The sequence below is a fragment of the Somniosus microcephalus genome, chromosome 14 (genome assembly GCF_052327205.1).
Source record: "Somniosus microcephalus isolate GS21.2 chromosome 14, FLI_Smic_1.0, whole genome shotgun sequence".
NCBI lineage: Eukaryota > Metazoa > Chordata > Chondrichthyes > Squaliformes > Somniosidae > Somniosus > Somniosus microcephalus.
Genome location: NC_141000.1, coordinates 111,979,652 through 112,000,382, shown reverse-complemented (window position 1 = coordinate 112,000,382; position 20,731 = coordinate 111,979,652). Strand labels below are relative to the sequence as shown.

General features: G+C 47.3%; 1 protein-coding gene across 1 annotated transcript in view; it reads left to right on the top strand.

The window, feature by feature from the left end:
* Nucleotides 1–428: 428 nt before the first annotated feature.
* The window catches only part of LOC147107845 (cell adhesion molecule DSCAM), a 745,787-nt gene continuing 725,484 nt past the window's right edge, over nt 429–20,731 (top strand). The window contains exon 1 of the mRNA XM_086007196.1: nt 429–1,087. Within this exon, the coding sequence (XP_085863322.1) occupies nt 1,045–1,087 (43 nt within the window). The 5' untranslated portion in view covers nt 429–1,044. The remainder of the gene's footprint in view (nt 1,088–20,731) is intronic.

The following is a 20,731-nucleotide window of genomic DNA, read 5'->3' as shown; positions in this document are numbered from 1 at the left end:
TAGAATCACCTTTTAAGGAGTGACAGTGTTAATGGTTTACACACATCAGGGACATTGGAAACCAGGGGGTTTGCAATTTTTTTTTTTAATGCAAAAGTCTATTACAAGTCTTCCTGGAGAAAGAACATGTTTCCGAATATTTCGGCTGACGGCGGGTAAAGCTGTGGCCAATAGTCCTCTCCACATATTTTTATCTCGCCAGTTCTGTGAGTGTGTCTTTATACCGGTCGGATTTCCTGCAGCCAGCCCAGGCAACAAAAGAATGGACTCTGCCCCTTTAAGAATCAAGCGAGAGTTTGTCAATGATAAATAAATAAATAAATAAATAAAACGCTAAGCAGAAGATATTCAGTGTGGGCTGAAGGTTTCCGTGGTGTCCTTTATGTGGCATTCAAACTGAGAAAGAGAGAGAGAGAGAGAGTGGCAGGGAGGGGGAAAAATAGCTGAAATCTGGTCTGTAGCAAGGACAGGGTTAACGTTCTGCTTTAAGACTGGGAGTCGGTTAATGGGTTGTGATCTAATGGTACCAGGCGTTGGTTTAGCGCTAGGATCAATGCGATTAAAGCTGAGGGAAGATGTGGATGTGTTGGATGGTGTTGAATTTGGAGGCTGATTGCAGAGCTGACTGTTGTGGCGTGGTGCTGTACCTGTGGACCTGCTTCCGACCTGCTGCTGCTGCTGGTGCTGCTGTTTTCAGTGTCTCTGTGTCCCAGCACACCTGGCTGTCTCTCAGGGCTGCAGAGCTGACTAACACACACCCTCTGAATCTCTGATCCGTTTTTTTTTTCTTGCACTCAAGAGAAGGGAAAGGAAGAGAGGAGATCAGGTTCTGAGGACACAGCCAGGAAACACATATATCACAGCCCCAGCATAAAGGGCTACCAAAGCAGGCTGATTTGATCTCCAGTGCCTGCTGTAGCCAAGAGCTCTCTCTCTCTCTCTCTCTCTGTGGATGTTAACCTTCATATACAGTAACACATTTCAAATATAACAGAAGACGGGCAAGTGCACAGGGATCATTGCAAGAAGGACAAAGCCTAGGGTATGTGGATCGTGGCAACCCTCTTACTCCACAGCATCTTGAATGGTGAGTTGGTGAATTAAATCATCCCTTTCCACATTAAGGTTGTGGGATGGCAGCGAATGTTTCTTTATGTTTCCCTCTACTCTGTGATCAGCAGCAGACAGAAAATTGCACTGTAATCATTTAAAGTAGCTTATCCAGCAGAGTCAGAGCCTGGCGCTGTAATACGACCAATTCAAACAAATGCAGGCATCTATCTTGCCTTTCTTTGCTGTTATCTATATGCAGAGCATTGCATGCTGCAATTAATCTAAATTTTATATCTCTGTATGGCATTATGTAAACGTCGCCGATGATTTTATATATATATATAGATAATAGATGATAGATCTCAGAGAAAGAGGCAGAAAGAATGAAAAGTGTGTGAAAATAAAGGAAGAAAATTAGAACTGTATCTCTCTATATACACACACAGACACATACACACACATATATATTATATATATGTATATATGTATGTACAGAGCGAGAAACTGAAAATGCAGAGTAAGACCGAGATTGTGACTCAAAAGGAGAAATTGAAATGAGCTTGACGGAGAGTGAGACATAAGATGCATATATTTCTACTTGGGTTAGGTTGGCAGGCATAGATAAAAAGCCTCCCTACAGGCAAGTTAACCCTGTGCAGAATAAATGTGGACGGACGGACGGGGTGGCAGGGAGGGAGGGGGGAATGGTGCGGGAGAGGTGGGGAGGGGGTGGTGGGGAAGAGTGAGATTTTTTGTTTTAAACTGGACACGTCTATATACAGCAAAAGGTAGGGGTAATAAAGAAGCGATTAAGCCAGACGTCTACTTCTGATTTCCTATAGCAAGCCGAAGATTACTACATAAATTCAACAGCGAAGAGATGGATGAAGGGCTGAAGGTAGATGGCATGGAGAGATGGATAGATAAATGACCCTCAGTTTGATTTTCGCAGCTGAAGTTATTTTTGACTCCCGGAGCTGTGAGCAAGATTTAAGTGTGAGACAGCATTGCTATTTATAGAAACCCATTTTTTTAAAATGCATTGCATTTGAGCAAAGTCACCTCAATACTAAATGCCAACTCTCCAGAGCTTTCTAATAACAGAGAGAGAGACACACACACATACATGACAGCAGCAAACCAGGAGCTGCTCCCTCTAAATATCTAAATATTTTAGAAGGACTTAGCTCCCAAAACCTGAAACTTTAAGGAAAAATAAAGATATATTTTATTTTATAACACATCCAAAAAAGCAGAATGCAAATAATTTTAGACTCTATGTACCTTTAAAACAAAATGACCCGTGACGTCTGCAATTTATAGACGTTGGACCATTTTACTAACAAATTATTTCTAGATGCCGTTTATTATATCTTCACAAAGTCCATGTAGATTGCCATGAGTATCTGACAGCTCCTCAGTTTAATGAATAGAAATCGATGGATCTGTGCCTGCGAACAGCCTTTTTGCTTCTTTTATTACAGGTTCACTCTCGAGAAAGATTTTTTTTATATAAGCAAAATTGTTCCGTTTAAAAGCTGTCAGCTCTGATTGAAGTAGTTTCGACTCTTTTTCTCTCACTCGCCGAGGCTCCCAACAGTTCCCCTCAAGTGATTATGCTAATTGGTGTTTGATCAAATGATTAAATTATAATTCGATTAATCCTGCAAGCTAAATGCTTCAAACACGTTTCCATGCACCCGGCTGCTTTTTTCTTCCCCCTCCCTTTATTTTTTTAACATTGGCGTGAATTTTAAACCATCACAAACTCAACGTGTTTGCCCCCCCCCCCGAAAAATAAACCAACAGTTCAAGTGTCACCGGGCAATGGAAAAAAAAAGAAGTCCGTCTTTTTCTTTTTAACAAAATTTCACGGTGTTGCAGTCTCATAGTTAAAGGGTATTGCAGACTGTAGTGAAATATGTTAAATTGATTGTCAGGCAATGATTTGACTCCATATAAATTCTGAGCTCATTTTTCTTGATCCTTGCAAAGACTGACAACCTCGATGAATTAGAAAAAAAAAACTGAATGCTAATTTTGGACATTTCAGGATTGCGAGACATGGACACATTCGTCTCAATTCTCGTCTTAAGAACTGTTCTAAGTATTTATTTGAAACAGGCGGTGGTGGGGGTGGGGGGGAGCAAAATAGAGACTGAAAAGTCAACTGATACATGGGGGAAAACTGACAGTTGTATCCCAGACTGACTGATATCTCTCCGATATCTCATTATTTTTGAGTCTGTCTGTTTGATATTAAATGAATAATATGTGCATGTTATAGAATAACCTATGGAATGGGGAGAGGATTACAATATTGTCATTTGTAATCTGCAAGGGCGAGAAGGTGGATGGAAGGCATTGCCACTGTGGGGAGGCATTGAACAGGAGGCATGAGACTGGGCTTCTTACACTACCATCCTCTTGCTCTTGCCTCCCCGAAACTGGGGAGAGATAATGGTAAGGAGAGTCCGCCCTTGCTGCTGAGGTGCATCCCCCAGTGGCCTGTTACAGAGCAGCGTTAGCACAGACCAGGGTGGAAATCACCTGCCTGTCCCCTGCGTAAGCTAGGGTGTGTAGTGAGGGATACAGAGGGGGAGCAATGGGGAATAAAATGGAGACATTATAATAAAGAGCCATTCAATAGATTGTTTTACCTCGCTGTTCACTTGTCCTGAATGCATTGTGTTAGAGAATAAAATATTATGCTAATGTTATCTCAGTTCTTTGACAGCATATATTTCTGGTTTGCTCAGAGAGAGGGTTGGCTTGTGCAATTAAATAGTCCGGACCAGGCACTGGTGAGCGGTATAACATGGAAAGCCTTTGCTTTTTAAGTCAAATTTTCTCGAGTGGGTATCCAGTTAAGTTTATCTAACGTTGAACCTGAGGCACTGTAAAGATGCATTTTTTTTGTAGGAGGCCATTGATTGGACCTGGCTCTGCTCTTCTTTCCCAGGGGAGTTGTGACATTCCCCATGACACATGACCAAGGGGCAGTCGCTTGAGGATAAAATGAGCTGGAATGTTTAGGGTTCTAGCGCTGGCTCCTAGCGAGTTGTTTTGACAAGGATGTATGCAAGAACTGCTTGCAAAATGAACAAGCTGCTAACAACCTGGATAATTCACTGCTCTTACCTCAGCATGTGTGCAGAATGATTTCTAACCCATGTTGCCTCCGCCACCCCCCTCCACCCCCTCACCCCGCACCTCCAAAAAAAACATCATTGGTGGCAGCTAATGAAAGTTTGTCCTTTCCACTGAGGGTAGAGGTTCATGAGGAAATCTGACTAACAACAACTTATATAGCGCTATTAACATAGTAAAGCGTCCCAAGGCGCTTCACAGGAGCGATTAGCAAACACAGTTTGACACTGAGCCACATAAGGAGATATTAGGACAGGTGACCAAAGGCTTGGTTAAAGAGATAGGTTTTAAGGAGCGTCTTAAAGGAAGAGAGAGAGGTAGAGAGGCCATTGAACATAGGAGATCGAGTATGCAAAATATGGATTTCCGATCCAAAGATTAAATTTAGTTTAAATTTAGTAGGCTTGAGATTTATTCCTCTGCCTTTCATTCAACAGCAAGGGAGGTGGAATGCATTTCCCAATCCTCCATAAGACGTGGGATACATACCATTCTCCCTCACCGTGCTACAAAGGACACGAGGGGTGTGAGGGGCGGGGGGAGGCCCTGGGGTTTCTGCCAGGTTGCGTAAAAGATCGCGGAATTTTAGGTGCAAGTTACATTCGGCGCAGATGGAGTTTCCACGATCTTTTGCGCCAGTTTAAAAAGCAGCGCGCTAGAAGCCGGCCCCGCCCCCAAACCTAGCCGCGCCCCCAGATCGAATTAATCGCCATGGCGGAGCTTCCACCTAACTGGGCCTGTTTCTGGGCCTTCGAGGAGGCTCTGAAAATTGACGGGTTTTTTTCCAAGCGCAAGGAGACTAATAGGCATCTTTTAAAAGCTTTTAAATATTAATTTTTTTGAAACTAAGCGAAATGAGCTGAATTGTTTAGGGTTACAGCGCTGTTGGGGAGGGGTGGGGGAGACATCATGGGTTAGAAATCATTTTGCGCACAAGCTGAGGTAAACTGATTACCGAACACCAACGTAACCAGTAAATGGTTCTGTATAGTTTTTAAAGTCATTTTCAGTTATTTAAAATCAGGTTACTCACAGTGCTGGACTAGGTATTAAAATGCTTATTTTTTGTGAAAAACCCATTTTCATCTGCGTTAATAAAGCTGCACCAGGATATCACTCTTAAATATATCCAGGAAAATATTTGAATGTAAAATAAAAATAAAAATTACGTTTTAACACGTTGCCCGATTGCGGTGGTTCATGGCAGATTTTACATGCATCGGTATACAAATGAGTTTGAGCAGAAACGTGAGAACATTTTTTTTTCTCAAAACTAGCGCAATTTGTGGGCACAATTTGCGCCCAGATTGCGCCCAAAGCGGAATCTCCAAACCAGGATGTATCTCTGTAGACCCTCACTACACTGTAACTCCCTCCTCTTACACAGCAGTGCTTCAGACTTGGGGCATGTTTTCTTTATCCAAAGCTTTATCTATGGTTGTTTCCACTTCTGATGCACAGTCATCATCGAGCACTTTTGGGTCCTGAACAATATGGGTTCCCTGTCCCAATAATGTGACTGCAGCCCCAAAGGCAAACCCCCCCCTATTTCTCCATCAACCATCCTCATTACCAATACTAGTGGGGAAAAAAGGAAGACTTGCATTTATATATCACTTCTGATAATCTCAGGACAAAAGCACTTTACAACCAATGAGGTATTTTTTGAAGTGTAGTCACTGTTGGAATGTAGGAAATGCGACAGGCAATTTGTGCACAGCAAGCTCCCACAAACAGCAATGTGATAAGGACCAGATAATCTGTTTTAATGATGCTGGTTGAGGGATAAATATTGGTCAGGACACCCGGGAGAACTCCCCTGCTCTTCTTCAAAAAATACCATGGGATCTTTCTCGTCCACCTGAGAGAGCAGACATCAGTTTAACATCTCATCTGAAAGATGGCACCTCTGACAGTGTAGCACTCCCTCAGCACTGCACTGGAGCATCAACCTAGATTTTTGTGCTCAAGTCTCTGGCATGGGACTATGAATCCACAACCTTCTGACTTAGAGGCGAGGGTGCTACCAACTGAGCCATGGCTGACACTGTGGACCCATATCTTCAGGGCCCAAACTGATACTACCTAAGCTCATTCTCTGGAAACTTTCGTCCTATTCATCGAGGCTGAATTTGAATCAAGAGAAAGTTGTCCCCACTTGCCCCCCACCCCCCGCCAATTAAAATATGTTTTGTTAGTCGGACCTATGGTTGAATTCTAACCTTTGCAGCCTTTTTTAATTCAAACGTGCAGGAAACTTAAAGCTACAGTACATCTTAATGTTTTTTTAATCTGACTCAAATTCTACTGAAAATAACTCGGAGGAAGCCAATCTTGATTTAAATTCATTAAATTGCCTAGTTGTGGTAATGTCAAATTTGTTGCAGTCACCCTTTTGAGCTGTCAGCCAATTGTGCACATGACTGTGTCGGGCAGCTGCAGCCTGGTGCCAAGTAGCACAGGGTGCCAGGTTACAAGCAGAATCTGATGTCCTTTTCAGTTTCTCTTTTTTTATTCGTTCCTGGGATGTGGGCAAGGCCGGCATTTATTGCCCATCTCTAATTGCCCTTGAGAAGGTGGTGATGAGCCGCCTTCTTGAACTGCTGCAGTCTGTGCGGTGAAGGTACTCCCACAGTGCTGTTAGGGAGGGAGTTCCAGGATTTTGACCCAGCGACGACGAAGGAACGGCCGATATATTTCCAAGTCAGGATGGTGTGTGACTTGGAGGGGAACTTGGAGGTGGCGGTGTTCCCAGGCGCCTGCTGCCCTTGTCCTTCTAGGTGGAAGAGGTCGTGGGTTTGGGAGGTGCTGCCGAAGAAGCCTTGGCGAGTTGCTGCAGGGCATCGTGTAGCAACTTGCATTTTCTTACAATGATTCTCTGGCTAACTGCAGGCCCATGTTTTTCACTTCAGTCTTCAGCCATTATTGTCTTGTTTGATGCTGGGCTGCAGTGCTGTCATGGAGGGGCGGGGTGGAGGCGAGAGAGTTTGTACTGCAGTAGATGCTATGATGCTGTGCCTGCTGCACTGTGAATGCTTCTGATGCAGCTTTTGATACGACGCTTTCTGTCAAGTTTGATGTTAAAACAATTTCTCCTCCCCCAAAATTGGTGAGTCGTACTCGGGCTTAGTTCCGAAAAAAAAGACTTGCATTTCTATAGCGCCTTTCATAACAGCCCAGATAATGTTACAGCCAATGAAGTGCTTTAGAAGTATAATCACTGATATAATGTAGGAAACGCAGCAGCCAATTTGCGAACAGCATGGTCCCACGAGCAGCAATGTGATAATGACCAGATAATCTGTTTTTTAGTGATGTTGGTTGAGTGATAAATATTGGCCAGAATGCTAGGGAGAATTCCCCTGCTCTTTCTTTGAAATAGTGCTATGGGATCTTTTATGTCCACCTGAGAGAGCAGACGGGGCCTCGGTTTAACGACTCATCCGAAATACGGCACCTCGAAAGTGCAGCACTCCCTCAGCACTGCACTGGGAGTGTCAGCCTGGATGGCATTAAATGGGAAATTAGAGATGCATGCACAGCAGTTATCATGGGTGACTTTAATTTACATATAGATTGGGCTAACCAAATTAGTAACAATACTGTTGTGGAGAAATTCCTAGAGTGTATACGGGATGGTTTCCTGGACCAATATGTCGAGGAACCAACTGGAGATCAGGCCATCTTAGACTGGGTATTATGTAATGAGAAAGGATTAATTAGCAATGTTGTTGTGCGAGGCCCCTTGGGGAAGAGTGATCATAATATGATAGAATTCTTCATTAAGATGGAGAGTGAAGTAGTTGACTCAGAGACTAGGGTCCTGAATTTAAATAAAGGAAACTATGATGGTCTGAGGCGTGAGTTGGCTAGGATGGATTGGGGAACGTTACTTAAAGGGTTGACAGTGGCAAACATTTAAAGATCGCATGGATGATCTACAGAATTTGTTCATCCCTGTTTGGCATAAAAATAAAACAAAAAAGGTGACTCAACCGTGGCTAACAAGGGAAATTAGGGATAGCATAAGATCCAAGGAGAGGACATATAAAGTGGCCAGAAAAAGCTGCAAACCTGAGGATTGGGAGCAGTTTAGGATTCAGCAAAGGAGGACAAAGGGATTAATTAAGAGGGGGAGATAAAATATGAGCGTAAGCTTGCAGGCAAAATAAAAACTGACTGTAAAAGCTTCTATAGATATGTGAAGAGAAAAAGATTGGTGAAGTCAAGCATAGGTCCCTTGCAGTCAGATTCAGGGGAATTTATAATGGGGAACAAAGAAATGGCAGATCAATTAAATACATACTTTGGTTCTGTCTTCACAAAAGAGGATACAAATAACCTTCCAGAGATGTCGGGGAACATAGGGTCTAATGAGAGGGAGGAATTGAATGAAATCAGTATTTGTAGAGAAATGGTGTTAGAGATATTGACAGGATTGAAGGCTGATAAATCCCCAGGGCCTGATAATCTACATCCTAGGGTACTTAAGGAAGTGGCCCTAGAAAAAGTAGATGCATTGCTGGTCATCTTCCAAAATTCTATAGACTCTGGAACAGTACCCATGGATTGGAGGGTAGCTAATGTTACCCCACTATTTAAAAAAGGTGGTAGAGAGAAAATGGGGAATTATAGACCAGTAAGCCTGACATCGGTAGTGGGGAAAATGCTAGAGTCCATTATAAAAGATGTAATAGCAGAGCACTTGGAAAACAGTGACAGGATCGGACAAAGCCAACATGGATTTACAAAAGGTAAATCATGCTTGACTAATCTACTGGAATTTTTTGAGGATGTAACTGGTAGAATAGATAAGGGAGAACCAGTGGATGTGGTGTATTTGGACTTTCAGAAGGCTTTCGATAAGGTCCCGCATAAGAGATTGGCGTGCAAAGTTAAAGCACATGGGATTGGGGGTAAGGTACTGACTTGGATAGCGAACTGGTTGGCAGACAGGAAGCAAAGTGGCAGACAGTAACTAGCGGGGTACCGCAGGGATCGGTACTAGGTCCCCAGCTATTCACAATATATATTAATGATCTAGATGAGGGAACTAGATGTAATATCTCCAAGTTTGCAGATGACACAAAGTTGGGTGGGCATGTGTGCTGTGAGGAGGATGCAGAGAAACTCCAGTATGATTTGGACAGGCCGGGTGATTGGGCAGAGGCATGGCAGATGCAGCATAATGTGGATAAATGCGAGGTTATCCACTTTGGTGGCAAAAACAGGAAGGCAGATTATTATCTGAACGGCAATAGATTGGGAAAAGGGGAAGTGCAACGAGACCTGGGTGTCCTTGTGCACCAGTCGTTGAAGGTAAGCATGCAGGTGCAGCAGGTGGTTAAGAAGGCAAATGGTATGTTGGCCTGCATAGCGAGAGGATTTGAGTACAGGAGCTAGGATAACAACAGAAAATGCTGGACATACTCAGCAGGCCAGGCAGCATCCATGGAGAGGGAAACCGAGTTAACGTTTCAGGTCTGGGACCCTTCATCAGAACTGGAAAAAGCTGGAAATGTAATAGATATTAAGCAGGTGCAGAGACGGGGGGTGGGGGGGAGGGGTTAGGAGGGGAGGAAGGAATTGAAAGAAATGTGCAGTTTTGGTCGCCTTATCTGAGGAAGGATGTTCTTGCCATGGAGGGAGTGACATGAATCTCGTCATTCATGTGAAAATGACTTATGTAATAATACTGGGCGGCCTGCTGGTGGCGCTATCCAGGGAGAGTATAAATACTCTGGCATGGGCCCAGCTTGTGCAGGACATTCTTTAACAGGAACTAGTGAAGGACACAGCTAGATCTCCACGTTGAAAAACAGTTGATTAAAGCCTTGTTTAATACTCAGACCAAATGCCTAGTAGTTTTCTTACGTCAGGGAGTGCAGCGAAGATTCACCAGGCTGATACCTCGGATGGCAGGAATGACGTATGAGGAGAGATTGGGTCGATTAGGCTTATATTCGCTAGAGTTTAGAAGAATGAGAGGGGATCTCATTGAAACTTATAAAATTCTAACAGGACTAGACAGACTAGATGCAGGAAGCATATTCCCGATGGCAGGGGAGTCCAGAACCAGGGGTCACAGTCTAAGGATAAGGGGTAAGCCATTTAGGACTGAGATGAGGAGGAATTTCTTCACCCAGAGAGTGGTGAACCTGTGGAATTCTCTACCACAGAAGGCAGTTGAGGCCAACTTATTAAATATATTCAAGAAGGAGTTAGATATATTTCTTAAGGCTAAAGGGATATGGGGAGAAAGCAGGGACAGGGTACTGAATTTGGAAGATCAGCCATGATCTCATTAAATGGCGGAACAGGCTCGAGGGGCCGAATGGCCTACTCCTGCTCCTATCTTCTATGTTTCTATGTTTCTATGATTATGTGCTCAGGTCTCATGGAATGAGGCCTGAACCCTCGATCTTTTGATCCAGCTGCAAGCAGTGCCACCCCCTGAGCCAGGGCTGACATGGCAAACAAAAGGTGTTGGTAGCCCTCTGGGGCCTTGCCCAAGTGACCATTCATAGTGCATGGCCAATCGGTGCTGAAGGTTTTTTTTCCTCTCTCTATTCTAGCCTGGGAGGGGGAACACTGAGGTCAATTGAGGTCAACTGTAGTGCCCCCATCACCACTCCACTTGAGATCCTCAAACTCAAACCACATCCCTGCGATTGGCCCTGGGACGTTCCTCATCCGAACCGGAGAATCTTTTTTTAGTGGCAGACAGCCGGGTGTTGTCACTGAGTGACTGACTGCATCATTGTGCACCTTCCCCTGTTTATTGAGTAGATCGTCACGCAAGACCATTTTACCAGACAGCAACTTCCCTTCAACTGTTGCACAGAAAACATGAGATAACAACGAAAGAAATGGGAAGCCAACCTCTAAATAAGATCTAGATCATTCTCTTTGGTTGCGCGCCTTTGTAACGAAGGCAGTAGCTCAGAAGACAAGGAACTGAAATGTCTGTGATGCATTTACTACTGATTGGGGTTTATACAATTGTTATGTAGCTTCACTGCTCATGATGTGCGTACGTGTCACAAATTACCAGCCGTCTCATGGGAAAGCCTGATGGATTTTGACATTGATTGTTGATTCAAGGGAGGGGTAGGTAGGGGTGGGGGGTGGAAAGCAGTCAATGAGGTCAGTCATCAAGAGTCTGAAACTGACAGTTGGGAGGCAGCACCTGATGGGGCATGAGCCAGAGGTCAATGAAGGCCGAATGAAAGGAGCCAAAGGAAAGTGTGATAAGGTCTTGCATGAGCTTTTTGGTTGTCGCTTTTCAGAAAGACAACGTACACCTTCGGATAAATTGACCATTTCTGTGTGATAGACACAAGAGGCATCATCTAGACACAAAAGGCATCAAGGGGTATGGGGAGAGAGCGGGACTATGGTATTGAGATAGAGGATCAGCTATGATCATATTGAATGGTGGAGCAGGCTTGAAGGGCCGAATGGCCTACTCCTGCTCCTATGTTTCTATGTTTCTATATTTTTATATTATTCATTCACGGGATATGGGCGTTGCTGGCAAGGCCAGCATTTATTGCCCATCCCTAATTGCCCTTGAAAAGGTGCTGGTGAGCCACCGTCTTTAAACGCTGCAGTCTTATTACACTTTATCGTAGCGGTTTGGCACAATTGTGAGGCCATTTCAGAGGGCGGTTAAGAGTCAACCACATTGCTGTGGGTCTGGAGTCACATATAGGCCAGACCGGGTAAGGACGGCAGATTTCCTTCCCTAAAGGACATTAGTGAACCAGTACAACAATCCGATAGTTAAAGAGCTTAAAGAGTGTTGGTTGGAGACTTGGCACTGTATTATTGTAGCTCAAACTCAGACATATTCTTCCTTTGAGTTGGGAGCACAGGATTGGTGAATCATCTCCTTGGTGATGACTTTTAGTTCATTCAGTTGAGGGGATAAAAAATAATTGCAATATTTAGCGAATCCTCTGTGGCATTGCTCATGGCGTTGCAGGGATGGGATGGTGCTGGGGTGTGACAATGGGAGAGGGGTGCACATGGCTATTGAAAGGATTTGGAAAGAACCTATGTGAATCTTATAATGCCTTTTACTGCAGATATTTTCCTTGCACTTCCAAAATCCACTGTTGTAAGTGTGCCCTCATTCCCTATGAACTGGAGTGTACCTTTACACTTCCGACGTCTGGGTAATTTTAATGAGCAAAGAATAAAATGGACACCCTGGCCATTTTATTAGGCTTACTGGATATATCATTTGCCTGCATATCATTGCCTAGAATTTTGGCAAATGGGTACAAAAACAATCTATCAGATCAAGCTTGGGTTATAAACTATAGAACAACTTTATCAACAATATAAAAAGGTAATAAAACAGTAGCAAAGACAAACAGCAAATTTACTTAAATATACAGAACCTGAATATTCTCCCTCAGAATATAAAAGTAACACTATGATGCATCCTCTTCACCAACACTCACAATAAAACTGAAGCTGAAACAATTCCTCTGACTATAACTATATACAAAGGTAGGTTCGTTTTTCTTCTCAATGGCTTCAGAGGAACTGCTGAATCGAGGTAGGTTGGTTCAAGTTACGTAGAATTACATAGAATGTACAGCACAGAAATAGGCCATTGGGCCCAACTGGCCCATGCTGGTGATTCTGCTCCACACGAGCCTCCTCCCACCCCCTCTTCATCTCACCCTATCAACATAGCCTTCTGTTCCTTTCTCCCCCCCACATGTTTATCTAGCTTCCCCTAAAATGCATCTATGCTATTCGCCTCAGCCACCCCTTTGATGTTTCACCCAGGAACCAGGGAAATTATATATGTAATAACAACAGGAAACGCTGGAAACACTCAGCAGGCCAGGCAGCATCGGTGGAGAGAGAAACAGAGTTAACGTTTCAGGTCGATGGTCTTTCGTCAGAACTGGAAAAAATTATATATGTAGCTGTCATGAGTGCATCAGGCTGTCAGAGATCCTTAAGGGTGACAAGCACAAAGGAGGCTTGCTGATCCGAGTCACCTCGACATGCTTTGTAGCTTATGTCTATGCATAAGGAGCCTAACTCCTACACAGGTAGATATCAGGGACGCTTCTGGGCAGAACGACGCCAATGGTTTTGCACTGATCGGGCACTGACAAGTTAAATCCTTCTTCGGTTTCATTGCGGCAGCGCTGTTGCTGTAATGATAGGTATCAGGGACACTGGGTCATTTGTTTAATTCAACCTGGTTTCAATCTCATAGGTACTATAACACAACAGAGAAAGACGTACATAACCACCCTGGTTGGATCTCCTGCCACTTTAAAGAAAGACTTGCATTTCTATAGTGACTCAGGACGTCCCAAAGCGCTTTACAGCCCATGAAGTACAGCTTGCATTCAAACAGTGCCTTTAAGGTAAAAAAAAAGAAAAAACGTCCCAAGGCACTTCAGAAAATGGAAATCAACATGGAAACAGACGGCAAGGGTTAGTCGATTGGGCATGTGAAACTCCAGCGTTTTTCAGGGCGTAACCAAGGGAACTGAGCAGCCTGGCATCATTTAAATGGATGGGTTGGATCCGAGCTCCCCTCCAAATTCTGGCCCCCCGCTGCCAATGCACCAAGAGAAGTGTCCTCCCTGGCAGCAGGAACGTGGGGGGCCTTTGTGTTTACACAGCAACTTTAGCCAGAAACACCCCTGAGTTTAGGAAAACGTGTAACTCCGGATTTAAAAAAAGCTGGAATTATATAGCAGGTCAGTCAGCACCTGTGAAGAGACAACACCAGTTACGATGATTGAGGTGCACGGCCTTCATCGGAAGCCCAGAGTCGGGTTTGGATCCGATGCTGGAGAGGAGATCCCGCTCCCCCTTGGAAAGGGCACTCTCACACCATCGCGGTTTGATAACGACATTGATGTAAGTTCAACACCGTGTCTAGCTTGGTTTGCAAATGCTTAGAGCCCCTTGTTGGATCTCCTACCACTTGAAAGAAAGAACTTGCATTTATATAGTGACTCAGGATGTCCCAAAGCGCTTTACAACCATTGAAGTACATTTGAAGCGTAGTCATTGTTGTAATTTAGGAAACGTGGCAGCCAATTTGTGCACAGCAAGGTTCTACAAATAGCAAGGAGATAATGATCAGATTTCACAGGTTGGGGCTTTTTTCTTTAGAATTGAGAATACTTAGAGGAGACCTGATAGAGGTCTTTAAAATTATCAGTGGGTTGGACAGGGTAGATGTAGAAAGAATGTTTCCACTTGTGGCAGAATCCAAAACTAGGGGTCATAAATATAAGATAGTTACTAATAAATCCAATATGGAAATAAGAAGAAATGTCTTTGCTCAGAGAGGAAACTCGCTACCACAGGAAGTGGTTGAGGCAAATAGCACAGATGTTTTCAGAAGGAAACTAGACAAGCACATGAGAGAAATGATATGCTGAAAGGCTGAAATTAGGTAAATGGAATTGAAGGAGACTCATGTGGAATATAAACAGCAGCACAGATAAGCTGGGCCGAATGGCCTGTTTCTGTGCTGTATATTCTATGTAATCTGTTTTCATGATGTTGGTTGAGGGATAAATATTGGCCAGGACACCAGGGATAACTCCCGTGCTCTTCTTTGAAATAGTGCCGTGGGATCTTTTACATCCACCAAGAGGGCAGACGGGGCCTCGGTTTAACGTCTCATCCCAAGAGACAGCACCTCCGACAGTGCAGCACTCCCTCAGCACTGCACTGTTGGAGTGTCAGCTTGGATTTTATGCTCAAGTCTCCGGAGCGAGACTTAGAACCCACGCCCTTTCCGACTCAGAGGCAGGAGTGCCCCAACTGAGCCACAGCGGAGACAGCTGATCCAAATGAATCGAATGTGTAGGCACTCCCCGGCCGTGTTCTCAACGTACGCTGAATTGAACATCCGGGAGAGGAACTCTGTGCGTGCCTGTAAGCCCACAGGTGCAGAGCCCTCTGCCAGAGATCGGACAAGCCATATTGCGGCCAGACGTTACGAGCAAGGCTGCGGATGGTTACTGCAGTTACTGAGGCGATGTAACCAGACCCTGAAGTAAGGTGATGGGTGTCAGACACTTGACGTCCGTGACATGCTGACTGACTCGTCGGCCAGTTCCAGCCTCTCTCATTTTTTTAATTATTTCCGGTCGCTGTTCAGCAAAATTTCTTAGTAACCATTTAGAATTTTTTTGATTCTTTTTGTGGGGGGTGGGGAATAAAAAAAGGAATTCAGGATTGGCTCTTTAAGTATTTTACTTGCCGTTTTTTTTTGTTGAGAAAATGTAATTGGTTGTTTAAACAAAATTGTCCTTCTGATAGGAAATAAAGTGAATCGCAAGAAGGAGCTGAGTGAAATCTGAAGGTTATCTCACTCGTGAGAAAGGCCTAATTAACTAACTCCAACCTACAGCCCACCATGAATAATTCAGCCTTTTCCCAATCGCGAGATAATCTGCAGATTCCACTGGGCTGTTTAGGAATATTCTCGCTTTAATTGTCTCAGAACTAAACTTTTGCTTTACCTCTCCTTTTCAACCTCATCAGCAATAGAGAGAAAACTACACTAAGCAGCCTAAAATCTTACAACGTTTAGCCAGCCACACCGAGGAATAAATTAGCATAAATTAGAAGGGAAAACTCCATAAATGAGCACTTTCAAGAAAATCTTTAAAAATATCTCGATGATGCACAGTAGACATTTTATTTTGTCACGTGATGTTACGTGAGCGCCTTATTGCCTTGCTGTGCTTAATTGAAGATGCTAGCTCGGGATAAAAGGTTGGCAGGCGCCTTGCTTGACAATTGTGGGGAACGTTTTTGAAAGCAGTGGCCTTTGTGAAAAGCCACTCCCTGACAGCGATCGCAGGACGAGAGAGACGTAAACCCGCGCGCCGCGCTTGTTTGGTTTTTGCGACGACAGTTAGAGCCCCTGCGGTCGTGTTTTTGGAGCAAAATACCCTTTTTAAGCTGTCAGTTGTTGGACTTGAAGCTTTTTGATGAAAAAGCAAAAGCTTTTTAATAAGCGTCTCTTTTCTTACTGACACAATTGTCTTACTTAATTCACCTGTTCCCCGAGAAGATCAGATACACTCTCTTTGCGCTGGACATTTTGAAGGGAAGTGTCTTCATGGTTAAAAAAAAGCTCGGCAAATCTTTTATTATTTGTTTTTACAAAAACATGACACTCTGAAGTCAATTGGCTCGAAACACATCATTGGATCATTGTGATGAAAATGACTTGGCTCTTCCTACTACCCAAACACAAGAAAGGCTTGCCAGGTACTTGCTTTCATTAAAACAATGTTCCTTTAAAACTGATTGAAGGCCCCCTTGCCCCTCCACTTGACACTAGTAGAGGTTGAAATTTTGCCCATTGAGAAGGTCACTAAACAAAATTGGAAAATCCCTTTCTGTACAGAGGGCGACATTTTGTTGAAATAAGCAACAGGGGGAATTCCACCGTCCTTGCTTCACTGAAAGGGCACTGTCAAGCAGGGTGCTAGTGAGCACTGTCAGAGGTGCCGTCTTGCAGATGAGACGTTAAACCGAGGTTCCAAGTGGACGTAACAGATCCCACAGCACTATTTCGAAGAAGAGCAGGGGAGTTATCCCCGGTGTCCTGGCCAATGTTTATCCCTCAACCAACATCACTAAAGAACAGATTATCTGGCCATTTATCGCATTGCTTTTTGTGGGTCCTTGCTGTGTGCAAATTGGCTGCCGTGTTTCTTAACTGACATGTTGTGGCGACACGCCACCACTGGACACAATCCGCTCACGGCGGTACGGACAGTTTAAGCAGACGCCCCCAACCGGGGGCCCTTTCCTCCAGCAACTTGTTTCCCACAGGGACAGGCTGCCGGGAGCACTTCCTGTCTGGGGAGTATTTAAGTCAGGCGCGGGCTCTTCCAGTTCCTGTTTTGCCATGAGGCTGAAATAAAAAGCTGTTCTGTTTTACTAGCTCTGGTCTCGACTCCCACGTTTGCCGCGGTATCTCAACACTGGTGACCCCGACGCTCAGGACGAATCCTAAGCTAGCATGGCGGATACAAACGCAGTCACGGTTAAATTACCAGACTTTTGGGAAAACTTGGCCGAAGCCTGGTTCGTTCAAGCCGAGTCCAGATTCCGGCTGAAAGGCATCACAGGCGACACCACGAAGTACGACTACCTCGTCTCCTCGCTCACGTACGCTACCGTCCCCAAAGTTTGGGCAGTGCTGCAGGACCCACCACAGACTGGCAAGTACGAACATCTGAAGGCTGCGCTCCTTAAAAAATTTCAAACGTCCTCTTACCAGCGCCACTGCCAACTCCTTGACCTCCCCGGTCTCGGTGACGCTTCACCATCAGACCTGCTTTCCCACATGCTGTCCCTCGCGGACGACAAACCCCCCGGCGCCCTCTTTCGCACGCTTTTCATTCGGCAGCTTCCCGCCAGCATCCGCCCGCTCATTGTGGAGTCCGGCTCCACGGACCTGAATGACATAGCAGAAAAGGCCGACCGGCTGCTCTCTGCACAGTCCGCGTGCGACGTCACGCCCGACCTCGCGGCAATGACCACGCGGTCTCCCCGGCCCACCAGGCCCGCCCGCCCTACCACTCCGGGCCACTGTTACTACCACACCCGTTTTGGCACTAATGCCCAACGCTGCACGCCACCGTGTACCTTCAATTCCCCCCCCGCACCGGCCCCCGCAATGGCCGTGGGGCAAAAGGGGCCTCTACTGTACGTCACTGACGACAGAACCAACCGCCAATTTCTGTGCGACACAGGGGCCCAGCACAGCATCACCCCCGCCTCCGCCCTCGAAATCCAACGCGGCACGCGAGGTATCACGCTGGCCGCCGCCAATGGCTCGGACATCCGCACATATGGCACCCGCATGGTCACGCTCGACCTCGCGGGCCGCCGCTACCGCTGGGAGTTCCTCACCGCCGAGGTCCTCTGCCCACTCATCGGCGCCGACTTCCTACGTGCCCACGGCCTCCTTGTCGACATTCCGAGGCACCGCCTCGTTGACGCCAACACTATGGCCACCATCCCCGGCACCTTTACCCCGGACCGTTCGGCCGGCCTGACGACCTACTGCCTCGCCAGGGCCGTGGACGACTACTCGGCACTCCTAGCCGAGTTTCCCGCCCTCACCAACCCGACCTTTTCGGCCAAAGCCGCCAAACACGGTGTGGAGCACTATATCCCCACCACTGGCCCTCCAGTTTCTGCCCACGCCCGCAGGCTCAACCCGGCCAAGCTGGAAATCGCGCGGGCCGAGTTCACCACCATGGAACAACTCGGCATCATCCGCCGCTCCAGCAGCCCCTGGGCCTCGCCCCTCCACATCGCCCCTAAGCCCGGCGGAGGCTGGCGCCCTTGTGGGGACTACCGCCGCCTTAATGACGCCACCACCCCCGACCGATACCCGGTGCCTCACATCCAGGACTTCTCGGCCCGACTGGCCGGACGAACCATCTTTTCCAAAGTCGACCTGGTGCGCGGTTACCACCAAGTCCCCGTACACCCCGCGGACATCCCCAAAACGGCCGTCATCACCCCATTCGGCCTGTTCGAGTTCCTGAGGATGCCCTTCGGCCTCAAGAATGCAGCCCAGGCTTTCCAGCGCCTTATGGACTCGGTCCTGCGGGACCTGAACTTCCTATTCGTCTATCTAGACGACATTCTCGTGGCCAGCTCCTCCAAACAGGAACACCTCGAACACCTTCACGTCCTGTTCGGGCGCCTAGCCCAACACGGGCTCATCCTCAGCCCGGCGAAGTGCCAATTCGGCCTAACCGAGATCGATTTTCTCAGTCACCACATCACCCCTGCTGGGGCCGTCCCCCTGCCCAACAAGGTGCAGGCCATCCAGCAGTTCCCCCGCCCCACAACCATCAAGGGCCTCCAGGAGTTCCTTGGGATGGTGAACTTCTACAACAGGTTCATCCCCAGAGCTGCAGCCCTCATGAAGCCCCTATACAACTCCCTCCGAGGTAAATCCGGCAAGATGGCTGTAGCCTGGACCACTGACACGTCAGCCGCCTTCGATGCCACCAAAAACGCGCTCGCCGACGCCACTCTGCTCGCGCACCCGAGGGCCGACGCCCGGGTCGCGCTCACCACCGACGCCTCCGACCACGCGGTCGGGGCCAGGTTTCAGGGACGACCGGCCTGGGTTGGCTGAGTGTGATGTCGCAAGTAACTGCCGTGGCTTCGGGCCCATGCGCGACCTTGGCTAGGCGTAGCCCTGGCAGGCTGGTAGCCGCCGAGAGGAGGTCTGGGTCTGTGAGCTGGGCCGCTGCTAGTTGCGCGTAGTCGACCGCGAGGTGATTCGCGCAGATGGCAGGACAGAAAAGGCAGTCAGCGACAATGTTGTCTCTACCAGAGATGTGCTGGATGTCCGTGGTAAACTCGGACACGGCCGCAAGCTGGCGTTGCTGCCGAGCGGACCAGGGTTCGGTGTGCTTGGCCATCGCGTATGTGAGTGGTTTGTGGTCCACGTACGCGGTGAAGGGGCAGCCTTCCAGGAGGAACCGGAAATGGCGGACCGACAGGTGGAGCGCGAGAAGCTCGCGGTCGAAAGTGGAGTATTTGACCTCCAGGGGGCGCAGTTGGCGGCTGTAGAAGGCAAGTGGCTGCCACGTGCCATTAACCCACTGCTCGAACATGGCCCCGACCGCGTGGTCGGAGGCGTCGGTGGTGAGCGCGACCCGGGCGTCGGCCCTCGGGTGCGCGAGCAGAGTGGCGTCGGCGAGCGCGTTTTTGGTGGCATCGAAGGCGGCTGACGTGTCAGTGGTCCAGGCTACGGCCATCTTGCCAGATTTACCTCGGAGGGAGTTGTATAGGGGCTTCATGAGGGCTGCAGCTCTGGGGATGAACCTGTTGTAGAAGTTCACCATCCCAAGGAACTCCTGGAGGCCCTTGATGGTTGTGGGGCGGGGGAACTGCTGGATGGCCTGCACCTTGTTGGGCAGGGGGACGGCCCCAGCAGGGGTGATGTGGTGACTGAGAAAATCGATCTCGGTTAGGCCGAATTGGCACTTCGCCGGGCTGAGGATGAGCCCGTGTTGGGCTAGGCGCCCGAACAGGACGTGAAGGTGTTCGAGGTGTTCCTGTTTGGAGGAGCTGGCCACGAGAATGTCGTCTAGATAGACGAATAGGAAGTTCAGGTCCCGCAGGACCGAGTCCATAAGGCGCTGGAAAGCCTGGGCTGCATTCTTGAGGCCGAAGGGCATCCTCAGGAACTCGAACAGGCCGAATAGGGTGATGACGGCCGTTTTGGGGATGTCCACGGGGTGTACGGGGACTTGGTGGTAACCGCGCACCAGGTCGACTTTGGAAAAGATGGTTCGTCCGGCCAGTCGGGCCGAGAAGTCCTGGATGTGAGGCACCGGGTATCGGTCGGGGGTGGTGGCGTCATTAAGGCGGCGGTAGTCCCCACAAGGGCGCCAGCCTCCGCCGGGCTTAGGGGCGATGTGGAGGGGCGAGGCCCAGGGGCTGCTGGAGCGGCGGATGATGCCGAGTTGTT